The sequence below is a fragment of the Portunus trituberculatus genome, chromosome 33 (genome assembly GCF_017591435.1).
Source record: "Portunus trituberculatus isolate SZX2019 chromosome 33, ASM1759143v1, whole genome shotgun sequence".
In the NCBI taxonomy this organism is placed as follows: Eukaryota; Metazoa; Arthropoda; class Malacostraca; order Decapoda; family Portunidae; genus Portunus; species Portunus trituberculatus.
This window is the reverse complement of record NC_059287.1, coordinates 3,416,053-3,431,052: the sequence shown is the minus strand read 5'-3', so window position 1 is coordinate 3,431,052 and position 15,000 is coordinate 3,416,053. Positions and strand designations below refer to the sequence as shown.

The following is a 15,000-nucleotide window of genomic DNA, read 5'->3' as shown; positions in this document are numbered from 1 at the left end:
GCTCTCAGTCCTTAAGTTTGTTCCCTTCTTTTAATGTCCATTGTACGTACACTTTCTGTATCTGTGTGTCTGTCTGTGTGGCTTTTGCAGAGGAATACATGCGAAAATAGTCTGTTTGTTACTTTTGGACGAGCAATATGTGCAAACATTGTCTGTCTGTCTTTTGTTTAACCTCTTCAATACTGAGACACATTTTCACCATGAGTTCTGGGAAAGATTAGATGATTTTATTGACATCAGGAAGGGTCTATGGATGTCAAAAGGTTAATGGCCACAGTCTTCATTATTTCAATCCCCACATAAGTTTCTGAAGCTGTATAAAATCACCAAACATTAAGCAGAATTAATATGAAAATGTGTCATGGTACTAAAGGGGTTAAATATAGAATGTCTGTGTCACTTACATACGAGGAATGTATAAGAGCATAGTATGTGTGTGTGTGTGTGTGTGTGTGTGTGTGTGTGTGTGTGTGTGTGTGTGTGTGTGTGTGTGTGTGTGTGTCCCTTTGAATGAGGAGCACACACAAGCATTGTCTCGGCCATGAATACTCACTGCTGAGGGCTGTTATCGGGTGAACCACGGCCAGAAAGCGGTCGAGGGAGAGGAGCAGGAGTGTGTAGACCGAGGCGTAGGCAGTGACGTAAGTGAGATATTGCACCGTCTGGCACCAGATGCTCCCGAAGGGCCACGAGGGCAGGATGTAGTCCGAGGCGGTGAACGGCACGCAGAAAACGATGAATAGTAAGTCTGCCATGGCTAAGCTGTAGGAGGAAGTGTGCCTTGGGTCATTTAATGTGGTCTTGTTAGCTTTTACTTTATTTCAACCCCTTCTGTACGGGGACGCATTTTTATCATGAGTTTTGGACATAGTTAGACGATTTTATTGACATTAGGAAGGGTCTATGGAGGTCAGAAGATAAATGGCCAGAGTCTTCACTATTGCAACCAACACACAAGTTTCTGAAGCTGTATAAAATCACCAAATAGTAACCAGAATGAATACGGAAACGCGTCATGTTACTGGAGAGGTTAATGTGAAGGAGGCTTACCAAGGGGGAAAAGTGAAAGAGAAAGAACCTATTAACTTGTTCCTCGTAAAATATAAGTGAGCAAGTCGAGTGGGTGAGTTTGCCGTGGTTAAACTGCAGGATGAAATTTGGTCATGGTTTACTGAATGCCACCGTGTGTTGTTTGCGTGAAAGAGAGACTGGCTATGGGAAAAGAATAAATAGTGAAAATAGAGAGTAAAATATATAGTAAAAATAGAAAAATATAAATAGTAAAAATATATACATAGGTAAAATAAATAATAATGATGGTATCTCTCAACTTGTTTCAGATAGATAGATAGAGAGAGAGAGAGAGAGAGAGAGAGAGAGAGAGAGAGAGAGAGAGAGAGAGAGAGAGAGAGAGAGAGGCCAATTTGTGCCGTTCTCATCTCTTCATAACCACTAATCTCTGTGGGGTATTTCTTCTCGCCCTACAGCCTTCTCCAAACATCATACTGCCTAGAAACAACAAAATGCATTCCTCTTCATTCTTTTGTTTCTAATGAATAATGAAAGATATATCCTACTTTGGTTTAAGTAGAGTGAATTTATGCATATCGCACTGAAAAGAATAAAGAGGTGTGCTGAAATTTAGTTGATTTGTTAAAACACTAGATATTTCACAGATTCACAGAATATCATCCAGTGATACATTTGAGTTATATTTCTTGTTTTTTTTAAGGAGATTTGAATGTAAAATAGCCTTATAATCCTTTCTTCGTCTGTTTCATTATTTTTTGTCAGTGAAATAGTTACATAATCTTTTCTTCATCTGTTTTTCTTCAAGTTAAAAGATGAAAAAGTTGAAAAATAGACGTAAATGTTTGATTGCAACCTTTCCCAATAAACAGCAGAAATAAAAGGGACTCACCTCACTTCTACCTACTCACTACTCAACAATCTTTTCCTCGTCTGTTTCATTATTTTATTTCAAGGTAAAGACAAAATAAAAAAAAAGACATAAGTGTTTGAGAGCAAACTTTCCCAATAAACAGCAGAATTAAAAGGGACTCAACTCATAACTAACTTCTCACTATTTACTAATCTTTTCTTCGTCTTTTTCATTATTTTTCTTCAAGATAAAGACAAAAAAACAGACATATGAATTTGATAGACACTTTTCCCACTAAGCACTAGGAATAGAAGAGACTCGCCTCACAACTAGCTATTCACTACTCAATGATTTTTTCCTTGTGTTTTTCATTTTTTTCTTCAAGATAAAGACAAAAAAAACAGACATAAGAATTTGATAGACACTTTTCCCACTAAGCACCAGGAATAGAAAGGACTCACCTCACAACTAATCTTCTCTTCGCCTGTTTCATTCTTTTCTTTCAAGTTAAGTCAAGAATATAGAGAAAAGTGTTTTTATAGCCACCTTTGCCACTAAACAGGAAGAAAAGAAAAGATTCGCTTCACAACTACCTACTCACTACTCACTAATCTTCTCTTCGTCTGTTTCATTGTACTTTTTTCAAGTTAAATACAAGTTTGATAGCCACCTTCCCCAATAAACAGCAGAAATGAAAGCGACTCACCTCACAACTACCTACTCACTACTCACTAAGACAGAAAGACAGAAAGAGATAAAGACAGACAGATAGATAGATAAATAGATAAGTAAGTTTGTAATCAAGTAAATATAAAAGAGAGGTAGACAGATAGACAGACAGGTACACAGACAGCTAGACAGATATAGACAGAGGGAGACAGAGGGAGGATGAAGATAAAGACGAGGACGAGAACAGAACACTACTTATGAATAGAAATAAGTGTTTGAGAACCACCTTTCCCTTTAAGCAGCAAGAATTAAAGTGACTCACCTCACTACTTCACAACACCATGAAAAGAAACTTAAAAGGAACCTCATCAGAAAGCAGGTCGACATTCCACGTATTGATTTGCTCCTTTATGTAGTGCAGGCTTTCAAAAGGTGATGAAGAAGTGTCATATGTAACTCGTGTGTGTGTGTGTGTGTGTGTGTGTGTGTGTGTGTGTGTGTGTGTGTGTGTGTGTGTGTGTGTGTGTGTGTGTGTGCGTTGATGAGTGTTCGAACCAGTCCATCGAAGGATAAGTGTACGGGATAAAAGGATTTGTTAGAGTCTCGTGCCTTTAGTGGTTCAGGTACGGATGGGGGAGGGAAGAGAGAAGACAGACAAAAAAAATGAATAAATAAAAGAAAAAGAAAAAAACAAATTAATAACTAGAAAAGCTGAGGAAACGAAGGATAGAAAAGCTTAGCGTGACAAAATAACGATAGAAAAGAAGGAAAGGTGAGGAAAGGAGAGTTAAAGGAAAGTAAAGGAAAAGGAAGAAAAATGGAACGAGATAATAAAAGTAAGGAAAAGCAAGGAAAAGAAAAGTACTGCTGGGTAAGAAAAGGGAAGTGAAGAAAAGGAAGTAATTGAAATGTTACGGTTTGGAAGGAGAAAAAAGAAAAAGAAATGAATGAAAGGGAACAGAGAGAGAGAGAGAGAGAGAGAGAGAGAGAGAGAGAGAGAGAGAGAGAGACAGACACACAGAAAAACAGACCTAATGGATAAGGTGGAGAGGAAAGAAAAATGAAAAATAGCCAACTGTTTATGAGGAAAGAGGAAAAATGAACAAATGGAGAAAAGAAGACTAAAGATACCGGAGCGTTTAAGAGGCGCAAGAAGAATAGAGAGAGAGAGAGAGAGAGAGAGAGAGAGAGAGAGAGAGAGAGGGGTAAAGATGGCGGAACGTTGATGAAGAGAGGAACGACAGAAGGAGAGAGAGAAGAGAGAGGAGGAGGAGGAGGGATAGCTGACAGTTTTGAGAGAGAAGAGAGAGAGAGAGAGAGAGAGAGAGAGAGAGAGAGAGAGAGAGAGAGAGAGAGAGAGAGAGAGAGAGAGAGAAGGGTTGAGTGAAGGGAATTTTAAGAGAATAGGCGCCAGTGACCGAGGTATTAGAAGAATGAGGAATCTAGGAGGAGGAGGAGGAGGAGGAGGAGGAGGAGGAGGAGGAGGGGGAAAGGCTTTTAACACCAATAACCCGTATGGGAATGGACGGAAAAAAAAGGATCCACTAACTAGAAGGGTGAAGGACACAGCGAAGGATGGGAAGAAGGGAGGAAGGGAGAGAGGGAGACAGTAGATGGAGGTTGATTGCTGGAAAGTTATTGTTCCAAGGAGAGAGAGAGAGAGAGAGAGAGAGAGAGAGAGAGAGAGAGAGAGAGAGAGAGAGAGAGAGAGAGAGAGAGAGAGAGAGAGAGAGAGAGAGAGAGAGAGAGAGAGAGAGAGAGAGAGAGAGAGAGAGAGAGAGAGAGTTCAAGGACAGCCAGGGAGGAAATAAAGGGAGGCAGGAACACAAAAAAAAAAGGAAGGGAGGCTGAGAGAGTTGCAGATGGACCTTCAAGAGAACAAGCAAGGGACGAGGACGAGGAGGAGGAGGAGGAGGAGGAGGAGGAAGGGAAAAGGAGAGGAGAGAAGAGCATGTTCGGGAGAAACAAGTTATGTCACAGGAAGGGACGGAGACCAGGAGAGAAGGGAGAGAGAGAGAGAGAGAGAGAGAGAGAGAGAGAGAGAGAGAGAGAGAGAGAGACAGAGAGACAAGTTAATGTTGGGTAAATGGGCATCCGGTAGCTACACACACAATAGAAATACATCGTGTCAGGGTAATGAGTTCGGACAAAGACTCTGGAGAAGGGAGAGTAAAACAAGCTGCTCTATCTTTACGACTTAATCCCCCCCCCTCCAAGAAAGGATGATCAGTCTGGCTCACAAAAGTATTTCACCTATTAGTAATCTAGAAAACTAGTTAATCTCCCACAACAAACATATAAATACTCTTAAAAACACAGTGTAACTTCAACTAGAGTCTTTTGAATTCAGTAGAGGGATTAGCCTGGTTTGTTATAATGCTTTTGACAAAATTTATACGCTAATGCCAGGGAAGGTATTACAAAAGGCTCTAAAAGAAGTGACATGGTTTTTTAAGAGTGTTTTTTAGATTTTAGTGACAGTCTAACAAAATTTCTACCTTTTGAACAAGAGAAACACTTCCATAAGGCTTTAGTAGAAATAAGACAGATTTTCAAGGGAGTTTTTAAGTTTGTAGTGACAGATGAAAAATATTTCTACGTTATGAACAAGAGAAACACTTCCATAAGGTTTTAGTAGAAGTAACAAAAATTTTCAAGCCTGCTTTTAAGTTTGTAGTGACAGACTAACAATATTTCTACATTATGAACACGATAAATACTTTTACAAAAGAATCTAGGAGAAAGGAATGGGATTTTCAAGTGTTTTTATGGTTGTAGCAGCAGAGTAACAACATTTTTGCGTAATGCACCCGAGGGAAGCTCTTAAGAACCAGCTGTTGCGTACAAAACTGAAGGTGATTACAGACAATAGAAGTGAAGATGGAATGAATACAGATGGTGAAAGGAGAACGAGTTGACGGGAACGAAAAGGAGCAAGAGAGGGAGATAATGAGTGTAAAGGGAGGAAGGAGTGGATGGAAACGAGGAAAACGGATATGAAGAGGAAGTGTAACAGAAGAAGCGAAAGGAGAGAAGACAGAGAGATAATGAGGAGAGAAGAGAAAGAGGGAGGAAAAAATGCAAGGAGAGAGAGAGTGAGATAAAGGAGAGAGTAAGTAAGTAGAATGTAGAGAGAGAGAGAGAGAGAGAGAGAGAGAGAGAGAGAGAGAGAGAGAGAGAGAGAGAAATTACAACACAATAAATAAATAAAAATGCTAATGAAATATGAATAAATGTAACTAAAAACTCAATAGATTGATAGTAATAATGAAAATAATAGTAACAATAGTAAAAAAAAATAAGAATAGAAAAATAAGTGAAATAAAAAAAATAAATGGTATATGAAAAATGAAATAAAAAAACACTAGAGAAATTAGTAAATTGATAATAATAATGAAAATAATAGTAATAACAACAAAAAATAATAAGAATAGAAAAAGAAATAAAAATTAGATAAACGTATATGAAAAAAATGAAAAAAATAAAACACTATAGGAAAAATGACCTGCAAATAATCATAAGGAAAAAAAGGGATGGAAATAAAATATCCTGTCCAATCTTGCTTCTATTTCCTGCGATCGCTTTAATAGCCCTATTCAGAAACGCCTTCCACTCTCACGACGACTATTTCCAAAGGCTCCAATTGAAGATACTCATGTTTTTAAGGGTATTTTTATGGTTTCGGTGATGGATTAGCAAGATTTCTAATTGATCATAAGAGAAACTGTCTTGAAAACCCAGCTAGTTGTCTAAGTGGGGCTTGAAAAATTGTCGTGGTGAAATATGGCTGAATATGGTCGTAATAGTCACCCCAACAGACCGTGACGAGAGGGAAGCAGGCGTGTGTGGGTGTGTGAGTTTTGGTGGGGGAATAAGCAGATTGATTCCCAATACTCGTGTTTTCGCTCAGAGGGAGGGGAAGTGTTCCTCGCCATAACACCCACGAGAGAGAGAGAGAGAGAGAGAGAGAGAGAGAGAGAGAGAGAGAGAGAGAGAGATAGTGTTATTTTCAGTCCCTTGGTGTCCTCTCCCTCTCTCTCTCTCTCTCTCTCTCTCTCTCTCTCTCTCTCTCTCTCTCTCTCTCTCTCTCTCTCTCTCTCTCTATCTATCTATCTATCTATCTATCTCTCTTTCTGTGTGTGCATAAGAGAGAGAGATAGATAGATAGATAGATAGATAGATAGATAGATAGAGAGAGAGAGAGAGAGAGAGAGAGAGAGAGAGAGAGAGAGAGAGAGAGAGAGAGGAAGGAGAGAGGGAGTGCATGCCGGAAAAGTCCCATTCATGCATTGTGTGAAGCTCAAGTTGTGTAAAATCAAGCGTCATATCTTTATTTGATTACTACCAAATGCTGTCCACCCTTCCTGTCGCTGGTCCGCGCCTCTTGTTACTTCTCTTTTTTTTTCCTCTTTTGACCCTTTTCCTGCTCCGCCACACTCCTCTTTTTACTTTTTTTCCTCCTCCTTTCCCTTAATCTTTTTCTCTCTTCCACCTTCTCTGGTTTCTTACAAGTTGTTTTTTAATTCATTTTATTCTCTTTTTTTCTGTCTCTTTTTTTGTGACATGATTTCTCTCTCTCTCTCTCTCTCTCTCTCTCTCTCTCTCTCTCTCTCTCTCTCTCTCTCTCTCTCTCTCTCTCTCTCTCTCTCTCTCTCTCTCTCTCTCTCTCTCTCTCTCTCATTTCCAGGTAAGCAAATAATGTCATCTCATTATACGAGTATTTCGCTATTTTTGGAAAAATTATATATATATAAAAGGAAACATTTCATTAATCTTTATTTTTGCTTGCCTTTGTTAGTGTTATTATTATTATTATTATTATTATTATTATTATTATTATTATTATTATTATTATTGTTATCATCATCGTTATCATTATCCTGTTTTTAATATTTCTCTCATTATCAGCCAGTGTGCAGAGATTATAAAGGTAATAATGATATATTTTCGCTTAGAAAGTTTAATTATTTATTTATTAATACTCTATGCTTTATCATTTAGTCATTTTTTCTATTTGTTTTTTTTTTATGTACTTATTTACTTTTCAAGACATTAGTGTCTAATTAATGATTTTTTAACCCCTTCAGTACGCATTTTTACCATGACTTTTGAATATGATTAGACGATTCTATTTACACTAGCAAGGGTCTATGCAGATCTGAAAATTAATAGTCTAGAATCCTCACTATCTTAAACCTCACATGAGATTTTGATGTTGTATAAAATTGCCTAATAGTAACCTGAATAAATAAGACGTGTCATGGAACTGAAGTGGTTAACATGGATTGTTGTTTTCTTTGTTGCTTGATTTTCAACCTATATGGAAAATTATTATATATTACTGTGTTTTCTTATATGTTCATTTTCTATATTTATTCATGTCTTTGTTTTTTTTTCTTCATATTTTTACCAGGTAGTTAGACAGGTAGTTATTTCTTCATTTGTTTATACCTGTTTAATTAGTTGTGTTAGTAAACCACATTTTTTTCGAATCAATTAGGATATAAAGTCAATATTGATTTTAGCCTTCATGTTTTATCTTATCAATATTTTTGCCGGGTGCTGCTGCGCGTTCGCTAATTATTTTACGGATCATTCATGATGAAAAATTAATCCCGAGGCGGATGGAAAAAAAATTGTCAACGAGAGAGAGAGAGAGAGAGAGAGAGAGAGAGAGAGAGAGAGAGAGAGAGAACGGAAATGGTGTTTTTAAGCTAGATGAGTGGCGCCGATGCGTTGTGAAAAAAAACGAGACAAATAGTAGAAATAATTTTAAAAAGTAAACTAACAAAGACAAAAATAATAGTATTGCTCCTAACATGGCGTACATACTAGACTTGAGATAATAAGCCTAGTATTTATCTATTTTTGTTTCCATATTCCTCTCTCAATTCAGGATGACAGTGGCTAAAAATGTTCCTAATAATTTATAACTTGGTTTCATAACACAAATTCTATAAAGATTTCTCACACCAGTTTTTTTTGTATGTGTAAAGGTAAGTCGACTAGTGAGTGTTTGAGTTTTTCCAGACTATTGCCAGCGCCCCATTGAGGGAAGGTCCACAAAAGAAAATGGGAGAAGGGTAACAGTTTTTTGTTGTTGTAAATGTAATTGAAACAAGACACGCGGGAAAACAATGGTAACGCTGTGTACACTGTATACTAAAAAGACGCGGAGGGGGAGCAAAACATAATTAATTTTCCACGTAACTAAAGAGAACAAATTGGGAGGGAAGGGGAGAAGGGGAGGTAATAGAATTGGTGGAAGGGGCGGAGGGATTGGAAGAGGATAGCACGGTGGAAGGAAACTACGAAAAGCTGAAAATTTTGCTCGCATCCATAAACGAAGAACTTGTAAAAGCATGGGAAAGTTTATCAATGAAATCTGTTCACTTCCTCCACGGCTTCAGTATTTCCTCCTGACCATCACCTGAACTCTTCCTTGGGGAGGACGGACACTTCTCAGAATTGTGATTGAGCTTCCTTTCAGGTGATTCTTTTCAGGTATTGGCGTTTTAGTGGATATTTTTTTCATTATTTTGTTTCTTTATATATGAAATTACGTTTTTCATTGATTTATTATTTTTCCATCTTGTCGCCCTACACCAAAAATCTTCATATATAGAGAATAAGTGAGCATATTTATTTATTTTATTATATGGTTGAACAAGTCTTTTGAACTTCTGCTAATGAGATTTTTGTTTGCTGCTCACACTCATAATGAAAAAGGTGGGCGGACTGGACGGTTCATCGCCCTCGGGTCAGAATCCACACGGTCGCTGAGCCCACGTGGCGAAGACGTGAAAGAACGAATACGGGTACAATGGCGTCTCAGTCAAACAACTGATACAGTCTTGATTTTTTTTTTTTTTTTTCGTTTCTATGTATTCATCTGTTCATTTCATGTATTTGTTTACTTATCTCATTTTAGAGGTTAAGGATTGAATGATAGTGTCTTTAATTTTTTACCCACATATCGATTTATACAAGTATCCTTAACACTTAATAGATACATCTATAGATATAAATGTACTGATTATAAGTATTATAAAAAAATAAGGTAAATTTCTTTTTCGCAAGTAAATTGCTAATTGAATCTATCTGTGCAACAGCTGTGACTTGCCTCATAATTATCGGAAAAAGATTTTTTTCTTCTTGTCGTATATTGCCACAAGTTTCTGTGCAGTTTTTTTTTTTTTTAATATTAACTATTGCGATGACCGGTGAACAAGTCAACGAATACCAAGTGAAGAGATAAAGCAAATAAATCCCAGTCTACAGAGTCAAATAGCTAATATCATTTAATTTCAAATGCTGATTTATTTTTGTCAGGAACAGACTTAGAGCAAGAAAAAAAAGTGAATAAATGAAAAAAAAGCTCACTTTTAATATCAATCCCAAAAATAAAGAAGACAATAAACAAATGCAAAAATATATATGAAAAAGTGAACCAACTGCCATTATAAAATAGTTGGTCAGTGCAGTGCATCACCAATTAAATGAAAAAAACTACGAGTAAGGAACAAATATTACAAATAAAAAAAGAAAAAAACGAAAATCAACAAAATTATGATAGGGAAAAAAAAATGGTTGTCCTAAATCTAGACAGCCAATTAAAATGTAGGTAAAATAAAGATGATAAATAACACATATAAATAAACGTGGCAAACAAATAGTGGAAAGAATGATGGAATAAAGCAGTCATATCCTTGTCGACTTCATTAGTTCTGTTGGTGATTGAAGCATTGATAAGTGACGCAGGTGAAAAGTACAAAGCAGGCAACCGTTGACTTCCAGGTGTATTTCAGGTGTGTGTCAGGTGTGTTCGTGGTGGTGGTGGTGGTAGTGGTGGTGATAATGATGACGAGGAAGAGGAAGAGGAGTAAGAAGAAAAAAAAAAGGAAAGCAAGATGAGAAAGAAGTAATAAAAAAGAAGTAGACATGAAAGAGGAGGAGGAAGAGAAAGAGGAGGAGGAGGAACAGGAGGATGAAGAGGACAAAGAAGAGCAGGAGCAAAAGGAATAGTAGAAGGAGGGAAAAGATATAAAGAAAAATTGATCGAGAAGGAGAGAATAAGGCTCAACAGAATGATGAGAAGAATGGAAAGGATGATGATGATAATGATAATGAAGAAAAGGAGGAAGAGGAGGAGGAGGAGGAGGAGGAGGAAGAGGGAGATAAGGAGAGAGAGAATAAGGATGAACAGGATGATGAGAAGAATGGAAAGCATGATGATGATAATAATGATAATAAAGAGAAAGAAGAGGAGGAGGAGGAAGTGATGAAGGAAAAAACATGTAATACAGAAATGAAGAATAATCATGAGATACAAGAAAAGAACACCAGGAGATTAATGATGCAGACACGTGGATAAAAACTCAAAGAAAGAAAGTGAAACAGAAAGAACATCATGATTAACACGCACCAAGAGAACTGAAAGAAAAGAAAAAAGTGAAAGAAAAAGGTATTTGGAGATAGAAGGAATGGACAAGAAACTAAAAAAAAAAAAGTAAGAGAATAAAGGAATATAAAAGCAAGCAAACAAGATACAAAAAAAAAAAAATCATGGAACTTGGGAAAGAGAATAAAAACAAAATAAGAAAGGAAGAAAAAGATATAAAGCTAAAAATAAGAAAAAAATAAGGATATATGTATAATTGAGAAAAAAATAATGAAACAAAATATTAAATTGAAATAAGAGATCGTAAGAAACTGAAAATGCAAAAATAACCAACATGAGACAGAAAGGCTCAAGAAAGCAAATAATAAAGATAAGATGAGTTAAAAAAAAAATAAGTGGATAAAAAAGCGAGAAAAAAAAACGATGATGAAACAAAGAAATTGGGAAGATAAAGGAGAAGAACTAATAAGAAGATAAAAGAAAAAGAAAAAGTAGAATACAAAACAATTTCTAAAACAAAGGCAATGATAAAAAGAAGAAGCAATAAAAGAAGGAAAAAAAGAACGAACAAGAAAAAAAAATTAGAAAATGAAGAACAAAAAGGAACAAGAAGGAGAAGAAAAAAAAATGGAAAATCAAAACTAGAATAGACTTTCTATCTAAAAACACAAAATTCGGTATTCTGAAACGCTTTGCTCTCTCACCATCACCATCCAAAGGCTCCAGGTGAAGATACTCGTGCATTTAAGGGCCTTTTTTATAGTTCTGGCTATAGATTGTCAAGATTCCCAGGCTGTTAATTAAAAAAACCCTTGAAAACCTTGCTAGTCGTGTCTGTGGCCTTGAAAAATTGCAGTGGTGAGAGAGGAAGGCGTTTGTAAATACTGAATAAAGTCTCACCTGAAGATAAGATAGTTAGTAGTGGACCTCATCTGCTTGTTGGCAATGATGACGATGACCACCAGTGTGTTGCCGAAAAGCCCCACCAGGACGATGATGCCGAAGATGATGGGCACCACGATGGCCACGATGAAGGCATACTCAAACTCAGGCTCCTGAAGGTGATGCATATTGTCGTGAAATAAGGGACGAGTGAAGGGAGAGATAATTGTGGAGCACCTGCGAGTGACGGTTGGAAATGAAGAAGCTTATAGGCCTAAATGAGAGAGAGAGAGAGAGAGAGAGAGAGAGAGAGAGATAGCCCGAACTTTATTAACAAGACCATAAAACTTTCCGTTGCATTTATAAAAGTTAAATATGTCCTCAACAACTTTTATTCTCTCTTTTTGTCCAAGCAGGCAACTTATGACCCAAATACGAATTACTTTAGTGAATTATGACTAACGAACCTAATCAGTGAAGGAAATACCTAAATAAGATACCTAACTAACTAGATGAATAAAAGAAAAGTAGCTTAATAATGCACACTAAGATTAATAAAGAGAAATGTAAATAAACAGTCAAACTAAATACATATCAGTACTAAGACGCATTTTTACTTTGAGTTTGGGTATGATTAGACGATTTTATTTACATTAGGAAGGGTGTATGGCGGTCAAAAGATTAACACCCAACGGCTTCACTGTTTCAATCTCCGCATACGTTTCTGAAGCTGTATAAAATCACCAAATAGTAAGCAGAATGAATATTGAAAAACGCGTCATGGTACTGAAGAAGTTAATCAAATCACACATACAAAAACAAACTGAGACATTAGAAACCTTCCCAGAAAATCTCACAAATAAACTGGAAAGACACAACACAGCAGTCAGGTACTCACATCCACCACCTTCGTTTCATTATTGCACAGCGGGAGTTTGGTGTAGTTGGTGGTGTTGCAGAGGATGTAGGGCGGCAGGAAGGTGAGGAAAGGCTCAATACCATTCTCCTCATCCATGGGCACTTCTGTATTGTCTCCCTCGATATCCATGTTGGCAGCTCCAGTGGTGACAAATAAAAGACTTCAGAATCCCCTCACATTTCCCGTGTTTTGTTAGTTATTTTGACCTTCCCCAGTGTTGTGTTGTCTATTGAAGCTTTGTTTTTGGCATTACTACTCCTTTCTTCTTCCTAATATCGCCAAGGGGAGCGTTAGTTGAGAGGTTCGTCTGTTTGTTAGAGTCTCCCATTAAAATCTATCTCTCACTGTTGCTTCGTTTCACTGCAGTTTCGTTCTTATTTTTTTTTTATTTTTAGTGGCTTGTTAATTGATGTGCTATGTGTCCACTGCTCTTTTTATTTATATGTTATTGTTATTTTTTTTATTTGGCTTTTTGTAGTTTTGATTCTTCATTGATTTGAGGAAGTTGTTTTTTGTGTTGAGCGTCACCTGTCCTTCGCTTGATGGACTCTACGTTTTTTGTTTTGCTTCACTTTTTTGTACTTTTAATATTTTCAATTTAATGCGTAGTGATAACTGACTCTTATTTCGCAGTTACTTTCTTTTTCCTTTATTTTTTTCATCTCATTTTCTGTTTTTTTTCTATGTAGATTTTTTTCTCTGCCTCGTTATGTTTCTATTTGTATTCCCAAGTTACTGTCTGGTTTTAGTTCTTGTTTATTTTATCGTTTTTATATTTGTTCCTATTTGTATTTTTGTTACATTTTCCGCTTGTTTTCGTTTGTAATCTCTTTATCATCTGTCCTAAACCTTCTTTCGTTATTGTTTCTTTGCTTTTTTATCCTCTTCTATCTTTCTTTTTCTCTCTATCTCTAGTATTTCTCTCAATCACATCTATCTTCCTTCCCTTCTCAACCTTTCATTCGTATCCTCTCTAATTATCTCTCTAGTTTCTATTTCTCTACCATTTCTTATCTTCTTTCTGTATTTTCTCGCTTTTGCCTTCTCGCTCTCTCATTCCATCTCCCGCCACTGCCACTGTACAGGTGAGCATGGGGGCCTCGCTCGTGAATATTTCAGGTAAGGTCACACATGAGGTCCACAGGTGCTACAGGTAAAGGACTCAGGGTTTCAGCTTCCGGGTTCCAAGTTTCCAAGATCCAGGGTCCGTGTCTGGTGCTCCGTGGGATGAGACAATCTGGGGTGGAAGAAAAAGGGAAGGACAAAAGATTAGCCTCTTAATTTTTTTCACGTTAGGCCTAAGAATATGCTATAGTACATTAGCTGGGTGACTCTCTCTCTCTCTCTCTCTCTCTCTCTCTCTCTCTCTCTCTCTCTCTCTCTCTCTCTCTCTCTAGATTACTCTCTCTAATGAAATTACAGGAAAGTGAAAGAAGGAAAGAAGAGAGAGAGAGAGAGAGAGAGAGAGAGAGAGAGAGAGAGAGAGAGAGAATAGTGAAGAGAACTTGAAAGAATGAAGAGAGGCTGAAAGGAAAGGAAAGAGGTAAAAGAGAAGAAGGAAAGACGGGTAAAAAGAATGAGGCAGTGAAGGAGAAAGGATAAAAGGGAACAAGACAAATGACAAGAAGACTCCAGCAGTGACAGGAAGGGTGGACTCAATTGGGTATTAATTAAATAAAAATGAGGTTCTTTATTTTTTTTTCACCCACTTGAGCGTCACACGAAGCTTGAAAGGGAATTTCTCTCTCTCTCTCTCTCTCTCTCTCTCTCTCTCTCTCTCTCTCTCTCTCTCTCTCTCTCTCTCTCTCTCTCTCTCTCTCTCTCTCTCTCTCTCTCTCTCTCTCTCTCTCTCTCTCTCTCTCTCTCTCTCTCTCTCTCTCTCTCTCTCTCTCTCTCTCTCAAATATCTTTAGTGTTTTTCATGTTTACCTTGTATAAAGAGAGAGAGAGAGAGAGAGAGAGAGAGAGAGAGAGAGAGAGAGAGAGAAATAGCAATCGGAAAGACTCAAATTTATCAACGAGACCGAAGTTATTGTTATTGTTGCTAAAAGATCAATAATCCTTGTTGTGTTTCCTCCTCCTCCTCCTCCTCCTCCTCCTCCTCCTCCTCCTCCTCCTCCTCCTCCTCCTCCTCCTCCTCCTCCTCCTCCTCCTCCTCCTCCTCTTCCTCCTCCTCCTCCTCCTCCTTTTCTTTCAGGGAACTAAAAAATATTCAGGATTGAATAAGAGAGAAATAAATGATGTTTTG

At 37.2% G+C, this 15,000-nt stretch overlaps 1 protein-coding gene across 1 annotated transcript in view; it reads right to left on the bottom strand.

Moving 5' to 3' along the window:
• Positions 1-15,000, bottom strand: part of LOC123512254 (allatostatin-A receptor-like) — a 295,630-nt gene that overhangs the window by 13,067 nt on the left and 267,563 nt on the right. Inside the window, 3 exon segments of the mRNA XM_045268530.1 lie at positions 554-762; positions 11,853-12,007; positions 12,733-13,990. Coding sequence (XP_045124465.1) covers positions 554-762; positions 11,853-12,007; positions 12,733-12,882 — 514 coding nt within the window. The 5' untranslated portion in view covers positions 12,883-13,990.